This window comes from Ylistrum balloti, unplaced genomic scaffold (assembly GCF_031769215.1).
Source record: "Ylistrum balloti isolate Yb309-2 unplaced genomic scaffold, AGI_CSIRO_Ybal_v1 Utg371194, whole genome shotgun sequence".
Lineage (NCBI taxonomy): Eukaryota > Metazoa > Mollusca > Bivalvia > Pectinida > Pectinidae > Ylistrum > Ylistrum balloti.
In genome coordinates this window covers 675,874-695,203 of record NW_026782650.1, presented here as the reverse complement: position 1 = coordinate 695,203, position 19,330 = coordinate 675,874, and the positions used below count along the sequence as shown (strand labels likewise).

At 37.5% G+C, this 19,330-nt stretch overlaps 1 protein-coding gene across 1 annotated transcript in view; it reads left to right on the top strand.

The window, feature by feature from the left end:
• The window catches only part of LOC132561346 (uncharacterized), a 39,496-nt gene extending 21,591 nt beyond the window's left edge, over positions 1-17,905 (top strand). Inside the window, exons 5-7 of the mRNA XM_060226072.1 lie at positions 670-749; positions 5,698-5,760; positions 14,463-17,905. Coding sequence (XP_060082055.1) covers positions 670-749; positions 5,698-5,760; positions 14,463-14,567 — 248 coding nt within the window. The 3' untranslated portion in view covers positions 14,568-17,905. The remainder of the gene's footprint in view (positions 1-669; positions 750-5,697; positions 5,761-14,462) is intronic.
• The last annotated feature ends 1,425 nt before the right edge of the window (positions 17,906-19,330 follow it).

Genomic DNA, 19,330 nt, shown 5'->3' with positions numbered 1-19,330 from the left:
CAGTATTAGTTCTCTTGCTCATATATCTGTATACATATAAAGCCTTAGAATTGATTTACACAGTAACCCAGTTTACTAGTATGTTTCCAGCAGCAATTTTCAGTGTTTGATGTCCTCTATATTGTTTGCTTTTTTGATTGGTCTGTCCATCTATCCATGTGTTATTGACTCCATTGCTCTGATGATAATATCAAATGTAGGTCACTGTGACCTTTAGTTTCTCCTTCAGTCACTATGGATTTACATTTCAGTTTTTATCATTTTTCCTAGGTTTGATATATGCCGTTATATTAAAGCAGAAATGTTGACTTATGTTTTTTTTACATTGCATTATCTATTTACTACTACTACGAAAAATGTATAAACATTTTGTGTACACCAGTTTGACTATTACCTCTGGTATGTTACTTCAGACATCTGTCCATAGCATGTGTAGAATAGCAACCATTTTAAATCCAAAGAATGGAGAAAAAAAATTTAATGATAATTTGGAAGGAAATGGTCTTGCTTCTGATATTAACACAATTTTTTAAAGAAATTGTTTCTACATGGAACCTGTGTTGGATGTTTACTCTGTAAGAGGACTGATCGTCCATTACATGTACGAGGACTTACTGTTGGCAGCAAACTTCTGCATTTGTAATTATTTATGGTTACATTTCTTTTTAGTCAAGCCGAAAGCTAGAAGTGTAAAGAGGGACCGGTATAATGAAACGATGAAGAAGAAGATTGCTGAGATTCTTGCGAGGGTAAGTGCATACACATGGACCATTTTGTGTTAATATTTATATTGAGTTTTATACCTCATGTCAGGTTTCTGTCAGACTAATGTTCCATCCAATATCAGCAAACTCAGATCCCAAAGAAATTGTATTGTAATGCTGAGAGGAAGCATTCAAGGATGTGATATATGAGGGTGTCACTTAGGCAGTGTGTTACACAGTCAGATCGTGTCATGTGGGTAAGTTATAGGCAGAGTGTCACAGAGGAAGGGTATCACATGTGGGTTGTCACATAGGCAGTGTGTTACACAGTCAGATCGTGTCATGTGGGTAAGTTATAGGCAGAGTGTCACAGAGGAAGGGTATCACATATGGGTTGTCACTTAGGCATAGTGTCACAGAGGAAGGGTATCACATATGGGTTGTCACTTAGGCATAGTGTCACAGAGGAAGGGTATCACATGTGGGTTGTCACTTAGGCAGTGTGTTACACAGTCAGATCGTGTCATGTGGGTAAGTTATAGGCAGAGTGTCACAGAGGAACAGTATCACATGTGGGTTGTCACATAGGCATAGTGTCACAGAGGAAGGGTATCACATGTGGGTTGTCACATAGGCAGTGTGTTACATAGTCAGATAGTGTCATGTGGGTTGTCACATAGGCAGTGTGTTACATAGTCAGATAGTGTCATGTGGGTTGTCACATAGGCAGTGTGTTACATAGTCAGATAGTGTCATGTGGGTTGTCACATAGGCAGTGTGTTACATAGTCAGATAGTGTCAAGTGTCATGTGGGTTGTCACATAGGCAGAGTGTCACAGAGGAAGGGTATCACATGTGGGTTGTCACATAGGCAGTGTGTTACACAGTCAGATAGTGTCATGTGGGTTGTCACATAGGCAGTGTGTTACATAGTCAGATAGTGTCATGTGGGTTGTCACATAGGCAGTGTGTTACATAGTCAGATAGTGTCAAGTGTCATGTGGGTTGTCACATAGGCAGTGTGTTACATAGTCAGATAGTGTCATTTGGGCAAGTTATAGGCAGAGTGTCACAGAGGAAGGGTATCACATATGGGTTGTCACATAGGCAGTGTATTACACAGTCAGATAGTGTCATGTGGGTTGTCACATAGGCAGAGTGTCACAGAGGAAGGGTATCACATATGGGTTGTCACATAGGCAGTGTGTTATATAGTCAGATAGTGTCATGTGGGCAAGTTATAGGCAGAGTGTCACAGAGGAAGGGTATCGCATATGGGTTGTCACATAGGCAGTGTTTTATATAGTCAGATAGTGTCATGTGGGCACGTTATAGGCAGAGTGTCACAGAGGAAGGGTATCACATATGGGTTGTCACATAGGCAGAGTGTCACAAAGGAAGGGTATCACATGTGGGTTGTCACATAGGCAGTGTGTTACAAAGACACTAAGGCATGCAGTCAGTGCCACATACTCAAGGGTGTCATATAGGGAGGGTGTCATACAGGGAGGGTGTCACATAGGCAGAGTGTCACAGAGGAAGGGTATCACATGTGGGTTGTCACATAGGCAGTGTGTTACAAAGACACTAAGGCATGCAGTCAGTGCCACATACTCAAGGGTGTCATATAGGGAGGGTGTCATACAGGGAGGGTGTCACATAGGCAGTGTGTCACAGAGGAAGGGTATCACATGTGGGTTGTCACATAGGCAGTGTGTTACAAAGACACTAAGGCGTGCAGTCAGTGCCACATAATCAAGGGCGTCATATAGGGAGGGTATCACGTAGGTTGTTTCACATGGGCAATTTGTTCATTACAAGCAGAGTTTGTTATAAAACAGGGTATTGTATAAGAACACCTACAAAGGGTGACACATATAAAGTGTGACACATAGACAGCAGTGTCACATAGCAAGGCTGACACCTAGGAAAGGTGTCACAAATGCAAAGTTTCACATTGGGAGGTTGACACGTAGGTATAGGACTACATAGGAAGGTTGACACCTTAGGAAAGGTGTCACATAAAGACAGGTTATCACACTGTTGTTATTTTAGATACGTTTTGGCAGGATTTCCATGTGACTGTATATGTGACCCCTACATTACAATAAATATCAATGTTTTGTCAACTGCACTATGATTCATATTAGTCAATTGGTTTATATTGTTGGACTGTATTCATTCATTTTTATGCTTTAAAAGTATAAAACAGTTGATGCTATTTGAATGTTAAATCATCATTGTATTAGGCCTGGTGTACACTTATGTATATGTAAGTGTTGTATCAGGTGGTAGGTACTCTACAACAAGTCAATATTATGAAAGAAAAGTTGGCAGGATTTTCTTTACACATGTATAAACAAAGTTAACAATTAAATACTCATTGAAATATTTACAGTTTAAACAATATATGTTTGATTAAACTGTCCACTATTTCTTAGAAAAGCTCACATTTTGTAATCAAAAGTAGGACCAGAAGCACCTGGTATTGCATGTAAAGAATGTTACAAAGGGATGATGTTGCATGGAGGTGACGTCATGTTGAGAGGGCATCAGATGTGAGAGGACATGAAAAACAGATATGTTCAATAGGGCAGGGATATACAGTTCTAAAGGAGCTTCATGACAATGCCGTTTCTCATTTGAGGTTAGATAGGCTAGGATATCAGAATCTTCTCTGGCAGCACATCACAATTTGTCACTCAGATAGCTTATAACAGTAAATAATTATTATAAGTCTGAGGGTATTCATTGTTAGCCTCTACACTATGTACAGGGATATTATGCTAGAGATAGTGTTGTTTTTAGGGACACCACTGTATTGACTTGAGGAGAATTGACACCCAGACATCGTTTGCCAAGACACCAGATGGAATAGTGATGTAGAATTCAAAACTACACTGCAGTGCATGCTCTGTAGCTAGCCTTCCATACTGGTATCTGTTACTGTAACTCTGGCATTTAAGCCTTAAAGTTGGGCATCATTACAAGTACATTCTGTAACCTCCAACATCTGACCTGAAGTTCTGATCATCTACAAGAACAAATTATTGGTCAACTTGTCAGAGATAGCTAATTTGTGGCCAGTGATTGTCTTCATAAGATAATAGATGAAGGCGATATAAAAAATCACTGGGGTGCTCCAAATTCATTAATACTATTCTCCCATGGTCAATTTTTCATGCATCTGACAATTTTTGTACCTCAGAAGAAACCAAATTAGTCAGGCATTTTCCCTAGTGTGTTATGTAGAAGTCCTATATATATACTGAGGAGTTTTTAGCTTACAATCAACACTAATAAAGCAGCCAGAATAAAAACACAGTTTAGATATGGTTCATCATTCATCAGATATTTTTATTTACACGGAATCCATCAGTCAATCATCAACACCTTTATTAGTGTTACTCAGAATAACGACCATCAGACCACATGTCATTGTCAGACATCAGTCTGTCCATCCATCTGTCCATCTGTCTGTTCTTTAACTTTAACTTGTTATCTTTAATTAACTTCTCCTGAACGAATGATGCTATAGAGAGAGAGAGGACCTTCAATTAGGACAGGATCCATTATCAGTCGAAGAAGAAATTAAAACCCATTTGATGCATCTTTCAACTTAATGTTTTTGCTCTCTGAGTATAGAACAACATGACAGAAGACACGTTAAATTACACTGACCACCTGTAATATATTGGAGGACAGGACAACAGACACATTAAATTACACTGACCCCCAGTAATATATTGTAGGACAGGACAACAGACACATTAAATTACACTGACCCCCTGTAATATATTGTAGTACAGGACAATAGACACATTAAATTACACTGACCCCCTGTAATATACTGTAGGACAGGACAACAGACATATTAAATTACACTGACCCCCAGTAATATATTGTAGGACAGGACAACAGACACATTAAATTACACTGACCCCCTGTAATATATTGTAGGACAGGACAATAGACACATTGAATTACACTGACCCCCAGTAATATATTGTAGGACAGGACAACAGACACATTGAATTACACTGACCCCCTGTAATATATTGTAGGACAGGACAACAGACACATTGAATTACACTGACCCCCTGTACTATATTGTAGTACAGGACAACAGACAAATTAAATTACACTGACCCCCAGTAATATATTGTAGTACAGGACAACAGACATATTGAATTACACTGACCCCCTGTACTATATTGTAGTACAGGACAACAGACATATTGAATTACACTGACCCCCTGTACTATATTGTAGTACAGGACAACAGACACATTAAATTACACTTACACCTGTAATATATTGTAGGACAGGACAACAGACATATTGAATTACACTGATCCCCTGTAATATATTGTAGTACAGGACAACAGACACATTAAATTACACTGACCCCCTGTATTATATTGTAGTACAGGACAACAGACCCTCTGTAATATATTGTAGTACAGGACAACTGACCCCCTGTACTATATTGTAGTACAGGACAACAGACACATTAAATTACACTGACCCCCAGTAATATATTGTAGTACAGGACAACAGACATATTGAATTACACTGATCCCCTGTAATATATTGTAGTACAGGACAACAGACACATTAAATTACACTGACCCCCTGTAATATATTGTAGTACAGGACAACAGACACATTAAATTACACTGACCCCCTGTACTATATTGTAGTACAGGACAACAGACACATTAAATTACACTGACCCCCTGTACTATATTGTAGTACAGGACAACAGACCCCCTGTAATATATTATAGTACAGGACAACAGACATTTACATTTTAATACTGATACACTTCAAACCTGACCATTTATTTCTATATCTTTATACATTGTATATCAATTTTATTTTTACCTGGTACTTGAACTAAAGATTTCACTGAATGAAAAAAAAATTGACCAACATTTATCATTTTATTTGTACAACAAGATTAAATCTTTTTGTGTTGTGGTTTACACAGATAGAGAAGTTAGAAAATGCCACACCTGAGCTGAAACAGCGACAGAATAAGATCATCACAATGGTATGTACCAGTAGCTACTCTACCTGTCAATTAATAACAAACTGTTTCCTGCCTTTATAATTGTAATGATATGTCTTACTGTCAAAGCCTGTTAAACATGCTAGGGTTTCCTGGAGGATATGAACTATAATTACATTCAGAACATTCTGTATTATTTATATTTACATTACTTACAACTTTTTGGTCAATATTGATTAGCTATCCTGGTTATATATTGGGAAAATCCTCGTCTTATACAATGGAATAAGTTCAGTTATGGGGACACCAAAAACAAGATTTAGGATACCTGTACACACATACAACAGAGATGGAATACTTGTACATGATCAGTTCCCAGCCCATCCTAATGTTTAGGATACCTCTACACACATACAACAGAGATGGAATACTTGTACATAATCAGTTCCCAGCCCATCCTAATGTTTAGGATACCTGTACACACATACAGCAGGAACAGATTGCTTGTAACATATTACAAACGAGTCCCCACCCTCAGGATTAGGGATACCTGTACCCACATACAACAGAGATGGATAACTTGTACATAATCAGTTCCCAGCCCATCCTAATGTTTAGGATACCTCTACACACATACAACAGAGATGGATAACTTGTACATAATCAGTTCCCAGCTCATCCTAATTTTTAGGCTACCTGTACACACATACAGCAGGAACAGATTGCTTGTAACATATTACAAACGAGTCCCCATACCAAGGATTAAGGATACCTGTACACACTTACAGCAGGAACAGATAACTTGTAACATATTACAAACGAGTCCCCATACCAAGGATTAAGGATACCTGTACACACTTACAACAGGAACAGATAACTTGTAATATATTACAAACGAGTCCCCACCCCAAGGATTAAGGATACCTGTACACACAAACAGCAGGAACAGATTGCTTGTAACATATTACAAACGAGTCCCCATACCAAGGATTAAGGATACCTGTACACACTTACAGCAGGAACAGATAACTTGTAACATATTACAAACGAGTCCCCACCCCAAGGATTAAGGATACCTGTACACACTTACAGCAGGAACAGATAACTTGTAACATATTACAAACGAGTCCCCATACCAAGGATTAAGGATACCTGTACACACTTACAGCAGGAACAGATAACTTGTAACATATTACAAACGAGTCCCCACCCCAAGGATTAAGGATACCTGTACACACTTACAGCAGGAACAGATAACTTGTAATATATTACAAACGAGTCCCCACCCCAAGGATTAAGGATACCTGTACACACTTACTGCAGGAACAGATAACTTGTAATATATTACAAACGAGTCCCCACACCAAGGATTAAGGATACGTGTACACACATACAGCAGAAACAGATAGCTTGTAACATATTACAAACCAGTCCCCACCCCGAGGATTAAGGATACCTGTACACACATACAGCAGGAACAGATAGCTTGTAACATATTACAAACTAGTCCCCACCCCAAGGATTAAGGATACCTGTACACAGATACAGCAGGAACAGATAGCTTGCAACATATTACAAAGGAGTCCCCACCCCAAGGATTAAGGATACCTGTACACACATACAGCAGGAACAGATAGCTTGTAACATATTACAAACCAGTCCCCACCCCAAGGATTAAGGATACCTGTACACAGATACAGCAGGAACAGATAGCTTGCAACATATTACAAAGGAGTCCCCACCCCAAGGATTAAGGATACCTGTACACACATACATCAGGAACAGATAACTTGTAACATATTACAAACGAGTCCTCACTCCAAGGATTAAGGATACCTGTACACACATACAGCAGGAACAGATAGCTTGTAACATATTACAAACTAGTCCCCACCCCAAGGATTAAGGATACCTGTACACACATACAGCAGGAACAGATAGCTTGTAACATATTACAAACTAGTCCCCACCCCAAGGATTAAGGATACCTGTACACACATACAGCAGGGATGGATAACTTGTAACTTATTACAAACGAGTCCTCACATCAAGGATTAAGGATACCTGTACACACATACAGCAGGAACAGATAGCTTGTAACATATTACAAACGAGTTCTCACTCCAAGGATTAAGGGTACATGTACATACATAAGCTGTTAGTTACATATTGACAATTTACTTTACCTACACTCAAAATACAGGAATGCATAAGATTATACTTTAAATGTGGGACAAAGTTGGTAAGGATTTACCACTTTTCTTTTCTAAATCATTTCCATTCAGTCACTGCCATGCCAATTAGTATAAATACTTTATATATGTGCTTTGTACCATCACAGCTTCAGGGCAGGTACAGTAGATACTCAAACAGTTTTGTGCGATTTTAAATCACATATTCAAAAAGATTTTCTTAAAATTGTCTTTTTTTCCCTGTGTAGTTACAAATTCAAGAGTTCTTGTAATCTTCTGTAAATTAATGATATCATTAGTGGTGGGTTTGTGATGTTTTGTTGTTTGTACAGGATATTTACCACAGGTAAAAACATGCTGATCTTGGCGTGTAAAAGAAATCTTATTGATACTTGAAGGGATTTAATTTAAGGTCATGGTCCTAAATGTAAACCTATGGCCTACACTGACCAAGTCTATAGCTTTATATGTTACTTAAATTGTCATTTGTTTCCTAACATAGGAACTTTGGGTGTTTGCCAAATTTGGTTGTAATTTGAAGTTCAAAAGAAATATCCCTATTTCTGACAGACAAAACAAATTTTAACAGGTGATAAAAGATCTTCCTTTCTTCTCTCTGTTATAACTTCCTCCCAGGTACTGCTTTGTATAAATTCTTCTTGTTTGGTGTATACATTGGAAAACATTCACTTCTTGGAGTATGAAGAGACATTCTGAATTTGTCAAAAAGAAGATGCCTTGAGACATAATGTCACATTTTATAAATTATTTATCCTCAGTTTTTTTTAAACTTAAATTTATCAAAATTATTGACTTGTTCAAAGTTTGTAAGAAATACACTAGTACTTCATAATGAATTAAATGTCGCAAACACAGGGATATGTTATGTGTATGTCACAAAACATAAGTATATATTACAAGTAAATATTATCTAAAAACATACATATTTATCAAAAATACAGTTATGTATTATGTTTTTATCCTGAAAATAGGAAATATTTATTGGCTAACCCAGTCCAGTGGATTAGTGATTAGCTTTCGACATAGTGCGATGTCCGTATTCTTGTATCAACTTATTCATTTAAATTGCTACTAGTCATAGACAACTGGGCAGGACCACAAGGCCTAGAATCTTGATATTTGATTAGTTTGGTTTCTGAGATGAAGCTTGTCAATATTTGCAAAAATAAATATTGTAAACATACATATTCTATTGCTTTTCATGCTGAAAGCATTGCATTAAAATATGATTGTGCTAATTGTCACCTCTGTACATTGTACATAGGAAGTAATTGTTACTAATACCCAAATTCGTCATTGCACTAATTTGGCAAAATGTGATAATGCACTAATATATTAATGTGCTTAATTAAGTATGTTTACTGTAACCTTGAGCCATATTTGAGGTCATAGAGGTCAAATTTGCTGACACCTTCAAACAATTCCTTTCTTTAGCAAAAACAGTGAATGCTGTTTGATGTGAAATGTTACTGTATTTGTGAAAGTTTTGGATACCAGCTGAGCAATGAAGGCCCATTGAGCCTCTTGTTGCATATGTATTTATCACAAACACAGGCATCTTTCATGTCTTTATCACAACATTTTACAAAGCTGTTTATATTATACTCAAGGTTTGTTTAAGTAAACATATGTGGCAGTGATTGACCAGTCTTTAATCTCTATAACTGATGGTGACAAGTACTTCGATTCACGAATCCTGTGTACTGGGGCTTATGTGTACGTGACGATTCAGTTGTCTGCAATTTCACTCGATCAAGGCAGATGAGAGTAATCACCTTTTTTTCTACACAGGGCTTATGTGATAAAGATACATGTACCTTCATGTCTGGAAGTGATAGTAGTGTACAATCTTACTGTTATGTGTGAGACCACCAAATATTTAAAGCACCAGACTAGTGCCATATAGAGCACCGGACTAGTGCCACATAAACCACCAGACTAGTGCCATGTAGAGTACCAGACTAGTGCCATGTAGAGAACCAGACTAGTGCCATGTAGAGAACCAGACTAGTGCCATGTAGAGAACCAGACTAGTGCTAGGTAGAGAACCAGACTAGTGCCATATAGACCACCAGACTAGTGCCATGTAGAGAACCAGACTAGTGCCATGTAGAGAACCAGACTAGTGCCATGTAGAGAACCAGACTAGTGCCATGTAGAGAACCAGACTAGTGCCATGTAGAGAACCAGACTAGTGCCATGTAGAGAACCAGACTAGTGCCAGGTAGAGCACCAGACTAGTACGAGGTAGAGAACCAGTCTAATGCCAAGTAGAGCACCAGACTAGTGCCATGTAGATGTAGAGAACCAGACTAGTGCCATGTAGAGAACCAGACTAGTGCCATGTAGAGAACCAGACTAGTGCCATGTAGAGAACCAGACTAGTGCCATGTAGACCACCAGACTAGTGCCATGTAGAGAACCAGACTAGTGCCATGTAGAGAACCAGACTAGTGCCATGTAGACCACCAGACTAGTGCCATGTAGAGAACCAGACTAGTGCCATGTAGAGAACCAGACTAGTGCCATGTAGAGAACCAGACTAGTGCCATGTAGAGAACCAGACTAGTGCCATGTAGAGTACCAGACTAGTGCCATGTAGAGAACCAGACTAGTGCCATGTAGAGAACCAGACTAGTGCTAGGTAGAGAACCAGACTAGTGCCATGTAGAGAACCAGACTAGTGCCATGTAGAGCACCAGACTAGTGCCAGGTAGAGAACCAGACTAGTGCCATGTAGAGAACCAGACTAGTGCCACATAGACCACCAGACTAGTGCCATGTAGAGAACCAGACTAGTGCTAGGTAGAGAACCAGACTAGTGCCATGTAGAGAACCAGACTAGTGCCATGTAGAGTACCAGACTAGTGCCATGTAGAGAACCAGACTAGTGCCATGTAGAGAACCAGACTAGTGCCATGTAGAGAACCAGACTAGTGCCATATAGACCACCAGACTAGTGCCATGTAGAGTACCAGACTAGTGCCATGTAGAGTACCAGACTAGTGCCATGTAGAGTACCAGACTAGTGCCATGTAGAGAACCAGACTAGTGCCATGTAGAGAACCAGACTAGTGCCATGTAGAGAACCAGACTAGTGCCATGTAGAGAACCAGACTAGTGCCATGTAGAGAACCAGACTAGTGCCATGTAGACCACCAGACTAGTGCCATGTAGAGAACCAGACTAGTGCCATGTAGAGAACCAGACTAGTGCCATGTAGACCACCAGACTAGTGCCATGTAGAGAACCAGACTAGTGCCATGTAGAGACCAGACTAGTGCCATGTAGAGAACCAGACTAGTGCCATGTAGACTAGTGCCATGTACCAGACTAGTGCCATGTAGAGAACCAGACTAGTGCCATGTAGAGAACCAGACTAGTGCCATGTAGAACCAGACTAGTGCCATGAGAGAACCAGACTAGTGCCATGTAGAGAACCAGACTAGTGCCATGTAGAGAACCAGACTAGTTCCATGTAGACCACCAGACTTGGTGCATGTAGAGATACTGAATTGTGCCATGTAGAGAACCAGACTAGTGCCATGTAGAGAACCAGACTAGTGCCATGTAGAGAACCAGACTAGTGCCATGTAGACCACCAGACTAGTGCCATGTAGAGAACCAGACTAGTGCCATGTAGAGAACCAGACTAGTGCCATGTAGAGAACCAGACATAAACCACCAGACTAGTGCCATGTAGAGAACCAGACTAGTGCCACATAAACCACCAGACTAGTGCCATGTAGAGAACCAGACTAGTGCCATGTAGAGTACCAGACTAGTGCCATGTAGAGAACCAGACTAGTGCCATGTAGAGAACCAGACTAGTGCCATGTAGAGCACCAGACTAGTGCCATGTAGAGAACCAGACTAGTGCCATGTAGAGTACCAGACTAGTGCCATGTAGAGAACCAGACTAGTGCCATGTAGAGAACCAGACATAAACCACCAGACTAGTGCCATGTAGAGAACCAGACTAGTGCCAGGTAGAGCACCAGACTAGTGCCAGAGAGAGCACCAGTGCCAGGTAGAGAACCAGACTAATGCCATATAGAGCACCAGACTAGTGCCAGGTACAGAACCAGACTAATGCCAGGTAGAGCACCAGACTAGTGCCAGGTACAGAACCAGACTAATGCCAGGTAGAGCACCAGACTAGTGCCAGGTAGAGAACCAGACTATTGCCATATAGACCACCAGACTAGTGCCATGTAGACCACCAGACTAGTGCCATGTAGACCACCAGACTAGTGGCATGTAGAGAACCAGACTAATGCCATATATAGTACTAGACTAATGCCAGGTAGAGCACCAGACTAATGCCATATATAGTACCAGACTAATGTCAGGTAGAGCACCAAACTAGTGCGATATAGAAAAACAGGCTAATGCCAGGTAAAGTGAATGAAAATCAACACAAAAGTTTTCAAATTAAAAATGGCATTTAACAGAGGTTCCCAGTTTTAGGTATGCTTTCATATCTTAACGTATTGTTTCAAAAATTATGTTACAGGAGAAACAATATTTACAAGGCAATGATTATAATATACCAGCCAGTAAATTTCACAAATTATTTCAAGGATGTGCTTTTTAAGATCAGTGCAGTCTGGGTTCGTTTGTGTATTGTCTGGTGAACGGAGTGATTTTGAGGCAGGATCTCCTGGTAGTAGCTGGATAACAGCATAATCAACAGGAGGCCCATCACATGCCATGTAGGACAACATGGGTAAAGTTTCTTGTCCAAGGACACAACAACATCAGCACAGATTGATTTGTTTCTCAATTTACTGAGAATTACAAACCACAACCAGTAGGGAGCATCAAACTTTGCACCTTGGATCTCAAACTGATGTTACTTATACCACTGCCCTAACTGACAGAGCTATCACCTTGGATCTCAAACTGATGTTACTTATACCACTGCCCTAACTGACAGAGCTATCACCTTGGATCTCAAACTGACGTTACTTATACCACTGCCCTAACTGACAGAGCTATCACAGCCCCTGACTAGTTTGGTAAAACATAACCAGCTGTCAATTATTAACTACATGTTAATGGTATCTAAAATTCCTTAGCTTCAGTAAGGGACTGACTTTAGGATATACATCACTTATTTCTGTTGAATTGTTTTTGACTTAAATAACTTACGAAGCAGACATTAATGCAGTCATAAAAGAGCTGGTCAGTTTTTCAATATCAGGTAAAATTAAGCCTTGAGTACTATACATGTAAGCTGTCTGGTAGTAGACCTAAGAGGATTAGGTCTCTACTTTGAAATATCTACCATCAGAGATCAAATCATAGGCAAATGAAATCCTACATGACCAGTTACATCAATAGTGTATATCTTAGCCCAACACTTAATGTTATAAACACATTTAAAAAATGTTTTGATTCTATAACATTTATTTCTATTATGTAACATTCAGACAGACCTTATATGAGTATTTAGTCAATTAATCCTTATTGTTTGATTTACAGTCTAAATAATCTAAAAAGTATTTGTTGATATTCAAAATGAAGGCTGAATAATTGAGGTTTAAGACCCGTTATGATATGGTTACCTGCACTTTTATATTCACAAGATTGTTTAAGCAGTAAGATGCAGAAAAATATTGCAATATGTACTCTGATATATTTAGATAGTGTTAAACATTAAGTCCACAAAAGATCTGTTGTTTAGAAAACTTAATATGTAACTACCCATTGTTACTTATTACCACTGTCGAGGATTTGTAATTTCCTGGTGTTTGATAGATGTTATTATGTTGGTTATAACATATCTAGCAAATTTGATGATGGGTTATTCAAATCAGTCGTCTGTCCATCCATCTGTCCTTAAACCATACTTATTACAGCTGTTTCTTTAGATGTACTAGAATATTATTTCCAAATTTCGTATGTAGATTATGATCCCTTTAAGGTTTAATCAGAAAATTAAAACGACTGCCATCTTGGAATTTGACAATAAAAGTAGATTAGAGCTCTTAAAGAAGTACTGGATGGATCTTTCTCACCTTTGTTGTACCTTTCAGTTTTGGGTTGATTAGAAAAACAAAATGGCAAACAAGTGGCCATCTTGTTGCTTTTTCTCCACAAGTGCTAGATGGATCTTTACATGTGCTAGTTATATTTGGTAATTGATCAGAAAAAAATGCTGAAAAGGAGACTTTTTGTATTTTACAATTAAAGATTATCATCCTTATATCTTCATAGAAATGTTCAAAGTTGCAGTGTATGATAATTTGTGTTTCATTTGGACATCTGGGAATGGGTTTATCTATCAGACATGTATTATGACACGTTCAGACCACTTCGATTCTGCCACCATTTTTCTGGTGTATTAAAAAACCATAGCATCACAGTCTCAATCAACAGTGGGGATGAATTAACTTAATTCATAAATAATGTTAGATAAATTCTCTATATTATCAGAACTTTCAATACTTTTATTGATGTAAGTTAAATGTCTGATATTTGTAAATTAACATTTTATATGTGTATGAAAATATCCATGTATTTCAGGAAATGGAAGAACTGGAGAAAAAACTTGGATTCCTGACAAAACGATTTCATGAGGCAGACAACACGACATGGAAAGGCATGTTTAAGAAGAATCCTTTGTGGTGATTCAAGGACAAAACATTCCATTAGTCTGAATATGTCACGAAAGTTCAAAATCATCATCAGTCAAATGCTTTTTAAGAAGATAGAGAATGAAGCTGTGATAGAGCTTAAAGTTTAAGCTGATAACAATATGGTTGTGACAGCAATAGTTTTTGTATCCGTAATAATTGTAACCAGGGAACAAGGCATTAGATGTGAGAGGAGGTGTGTTCTCATCTATCTATGGTCAGGAGGTGTTAAATTGACAGTTCTCATGTCATACATGTTTAAGGCTTTCTCCTTCAACATAGTTTGGTGCCCCTGGTGTGACTGTCCCAAAATTCTACTTCTGCTGTGTAGTTGAAGGATGAAGAGTATATACGCAATGTTAGTGTTGAATGGTCACAGACATTCATATGGAAACTCACACATTGTCATATATATATATAGATATCAAAAATTATTTTAATTTTCTGTCTATCATACAACTATTAGGTCCTAAAAGACAAAACATCACAAGGAAAAAAGCACAAATGAAGGTAAATTACAGGTATCACCAGACTCCTCAGCATTCCTATACCTATCAGATGGTCTATTGAGTAACCAGCAACAGACTGTAACTCTTACAAGAGATAACTGGAATTTGGTTGTCATGACAATGTAATCCAAATATCATATGCAGATATTTTCTGTGATAGAGTAAGGATGTACAACCAAGTCAGCTTAATACACAGAAAAATAAACAAGAAAATACAATGTTTAATATTTTCAGGTGAAATAACTTTTAAGGAATAAATGTATAATAGTAATAAATTGTAATTAACCTACAGCAAAACTTTAGGTAAAAAACAGAGGCTACCTCAGAAATGTTATAGTTCAATGGTAAAACAAATTAAATACATGTAGTATTGAATGTCTAGATAAGCTAACAATGCTTTGTTCCAGTCAGACATAATATAAGTCTGTGTGTGTGTAGACTATTATATAACAGTGAACCAATGCTGGTTATGAATCAGTTCCAAGTGGTCTCTGATTCTGTGATATTATCAGACTTGTACAGTCGTGAGGTGAACAGCCCTTTTGTAGAACCTTGTCAAGATTAAATGACCTGCAGACCTTGTGAGTCACAATAAGATCTCAGTGAAATGACTATATTGATATTTCTTATCAGAACGACACCTCTATGTAATTTGCTACTTTATGTAGCAGCTGTACTATTGTACAGTTTTACACACACAGTTTCACTCTCTAGTCAATCTTTATATATACTCTGTCTTTTGGTGCATATTACTTTCTACACAAGTTTTTACATCTTCTGTACTACACATTGATTTGTAGATGTATGGTACATGATCAAGAATTTCATTGAAAGCAATCTAGCAAGTCTAAGCCCATTGTTGTTTTGTTACGTTAGAAATATTCATTATAAAATAGAATGATATATTCTGTCTTCAATATCAAACATGTAACTATCTTTTGATATGATATGTTCACTCAAAATATAGACAATGGTGATGACATATATTTTATTTCATATGAGATCTTATGAAGCAAATCTTAGACAGTTTTATTTTTGCAAGCCTTAGCAAGAAAAAATGAAAACTTCAAGCCAAGTTTCATAAAACCTCATATATAATGAAAACAAATTTAAGGTAGTCCATATCAAATAACTCAAATGTTACGTTTTGAGGGGTTTTAAAGTCAAGATGCAAAGGACAGAGTCAAATGGAGGCAGCTATATTGTTTGCACCATTTTCCATTCACAATATTGTCCATATTATAACATAACAATCAATTTCTGACAGACAGTGGATTTTACACTAATAACATATACGCAGAAATATAATGTGTTCATTAGTAAAAAAAATCATTGCAATTGAACCAACTAATTTTCATGATTATTTTGGGGGTTATTTCTAAGTTTTAGCCCACTTTAATTTTGGGTCTGATCAAAAACACAAAATGGCCGACAGGTGGCTATATTGGGTTTTTATAAAGAAGTTTGTTATGGCTATTCTTTGAGAAGCACTGGATGGTCTCTCTAAAGTTCCATATGTAGGTTTCCCTTGGTCCCAAAATGGCTGACACTTAGCCATCTTGGATTTTGACTTTGAGAGTTTATCTCTGTTTCTAAAGAAGAACTGGATGGATCTATGTCAAATTTTTTAAGCAAGTTCCTTTTGGTCCGTAGTTGTGTCGGTCTTTGGACTGATCAGAATATAAAAATGTCTTCCAGGTGACCATCTTGGATTTGGTAGTTAAAGAATATTATCTCTATCTCTGCTAAAGACTCATTATCATTAAGAGCAAAAAACAGTGAAGAGATCAGAAGGAAAAAGATTAGATTTTCCAAAAACAAATAAAGATCAATAAATGATGGGCACCAAGATCCCTCTAGAATCTCTTGTTTAAAGTTTAAATAAAACTTAGAAATATATAACCATGAAAATATGTTAATATAACAGTGATGTCAGAATATGCCTGTATAATGATCCCTGTCTCATCTATGTAAACTTGTGCTGACAGTTGATAAGTTACCTACAGATTTACGCATTAAGAGTTTTTATTTTTGATGACACATGTAGATAAATATATGTAGTAACAGACTGATAACATGTTTTAATTTTGTATGAACCAATGACACACACTGTATATGATTATGTGTAACTTTAGCTCTTTTCTGTACTGTTCTGTACCAGTTATACCTTCAATATTCTAATTATACTATGTCTTATAAACATTGTAACCTTTCCAATCTGGCACAAGTTAAACACTAATTTAGTGACATTATTCAGATGTGAGAATAAGCAGTTAATAGATACATTTATAAAGAAAGCTAGATAGACATTTTATGTTATGATTATGTTTCAGTAAAAAGACTTTAAGACAAAATAGTGAATTGCTATGTTTCGTGATGGTTGATCTTGAAGTCTTTTATGGTATGGTATAGTGTATAACTCCACAGGGCCTGTAACAATGTTTCTGGTTCATAAGGGCTTGTTTGGTATTGTATGGTATGGTATAGTATAATTCCATAGAGGCCTGTAAAACGTTTCTAGGGTATGAGGGCTTGCATGGTATAGCATAACTCCACAGAGGCCTTTAGTAACATTCTGGGCCATGAGGACTTGTATGGTATACTATAACAAGCAGGTCCTTGTGTTCAGCGCTGTTAGTCTGTGATGAATTGTCCTTCCTGTAGGTATTAGTTATATGTTGGTATTACTAGAGTGTTGTCTGGTAGAAAAGTTATATATATATTATTCTCTAATTTATATTACTACAGCAAATTATCTATTTTTCTTGTTTTTGTTGTATATGAATTCAGCTGGTTATATTAAAACATATTTATATCACTTCAATGTATGTGTGGTGTTATTCTTTAAGTGACCTGACTTAAAGCCTTAGTGCTTCCTCAAAGTCAGTTCACCATGCCTTAACTTTTTACATCTTAAACTTCTTCTCAAGTTCCATGAAAGTTATTGAAATGAAACATGCCTGAAATGATCCTGAGATGGTCCTGGGCAAGTTCTACTGGTGCCATTGACCTGAACATTCTGGAAATGTTAGGGGAGGGAAGCAAAGAAAGTGGGATTGTGTTTTTCGACCTTGTCACAAAAGTTGATTATCACAGCCATGGTATCTGTTTTGTAACATGATTGCACATAGTTTCCCTGAACAACACCTACTTTAAACTTTTGCTCGCATTCCACCTGTGGGATTTAGGCAAAACCTGAAATTATCCTGAAGTGATCCTGACCAAGGGTCAGTCCAGAATCCATTATGAGTGCCATCTTAAAAAAACACATTTCAAATGTCTTCCCAAGTTTTGTTTGAGCTGTTGAGCTGAAAATTGGTGGTGATGTTAAGAAAGGGAAGCTTGCAAAGTGTTGTTATTTTTCAGCCTTGTTGAAGTTCATATGGTAGCTGTGATGCCCAATGTGTAATATGATTGTGGAATCATGGTTTGAACAATACCATTTTAATCTTCTTTTGAAGTTCTACTCATTGGATTATGTTAAATGTTACCTGATGAGATGATCCTGACTAGGTGGTGTTAATTTTAGGGCGAGTCAGAAATCCAATATGGCAGTAGCCTTTAAACATATAAAAAAAACTTCCCCTCAATTCCACTGGTGCCTTTGAGCTGTTAAGATGAAGATTGTTTTTTGCCTTTACTGCTGAAATATTCCAGAGTGTTATAACCTTTTAATAGCTGTCTCTACTTCTGCATATAGGTCTTTAAAGTTGGATGACTGTTAAGGCCCATGTGGCTCTTGTTATTTACAAGAAATGTATGATATACCAGAGAGGGTCCAAGTGGTGACAACATGCAGCGGACACAATATATAGGTCAGCTTCCATTATATCTTGGACTTCACAAATTTTAAAGTGTTCAAAGAAATCAGATGAGGTCGTCATGCTTGATAAGTCAGATTGTCAGACTAATTAGGGTGTGGTAGAGCAGGTGTGAAGTGTGACTTGTCTAAAAACCCAGAAATTGTTTTTATAACAGATTTAACCCTCCATCATCAGATTACAGTTACTCGAGAGGAAATTTCAACTTACTTACAATGAAGAGCAAAAACAAATAAAAAATAGTGAAACGAAGAGAAAAAACAAAATAAAGATCAAACCATGGCAGGCACTAAGATCCCTCTGTGACCTACCTCTTGTTCAGAACAATACAACTCAGAGATTTCAATTATTTTGCGGTGGAAAACTTGAAATATTGGTGTATTTCGAAAGAATGATTTTAAAAACATGAAGATTGAGTTTTGCTCACT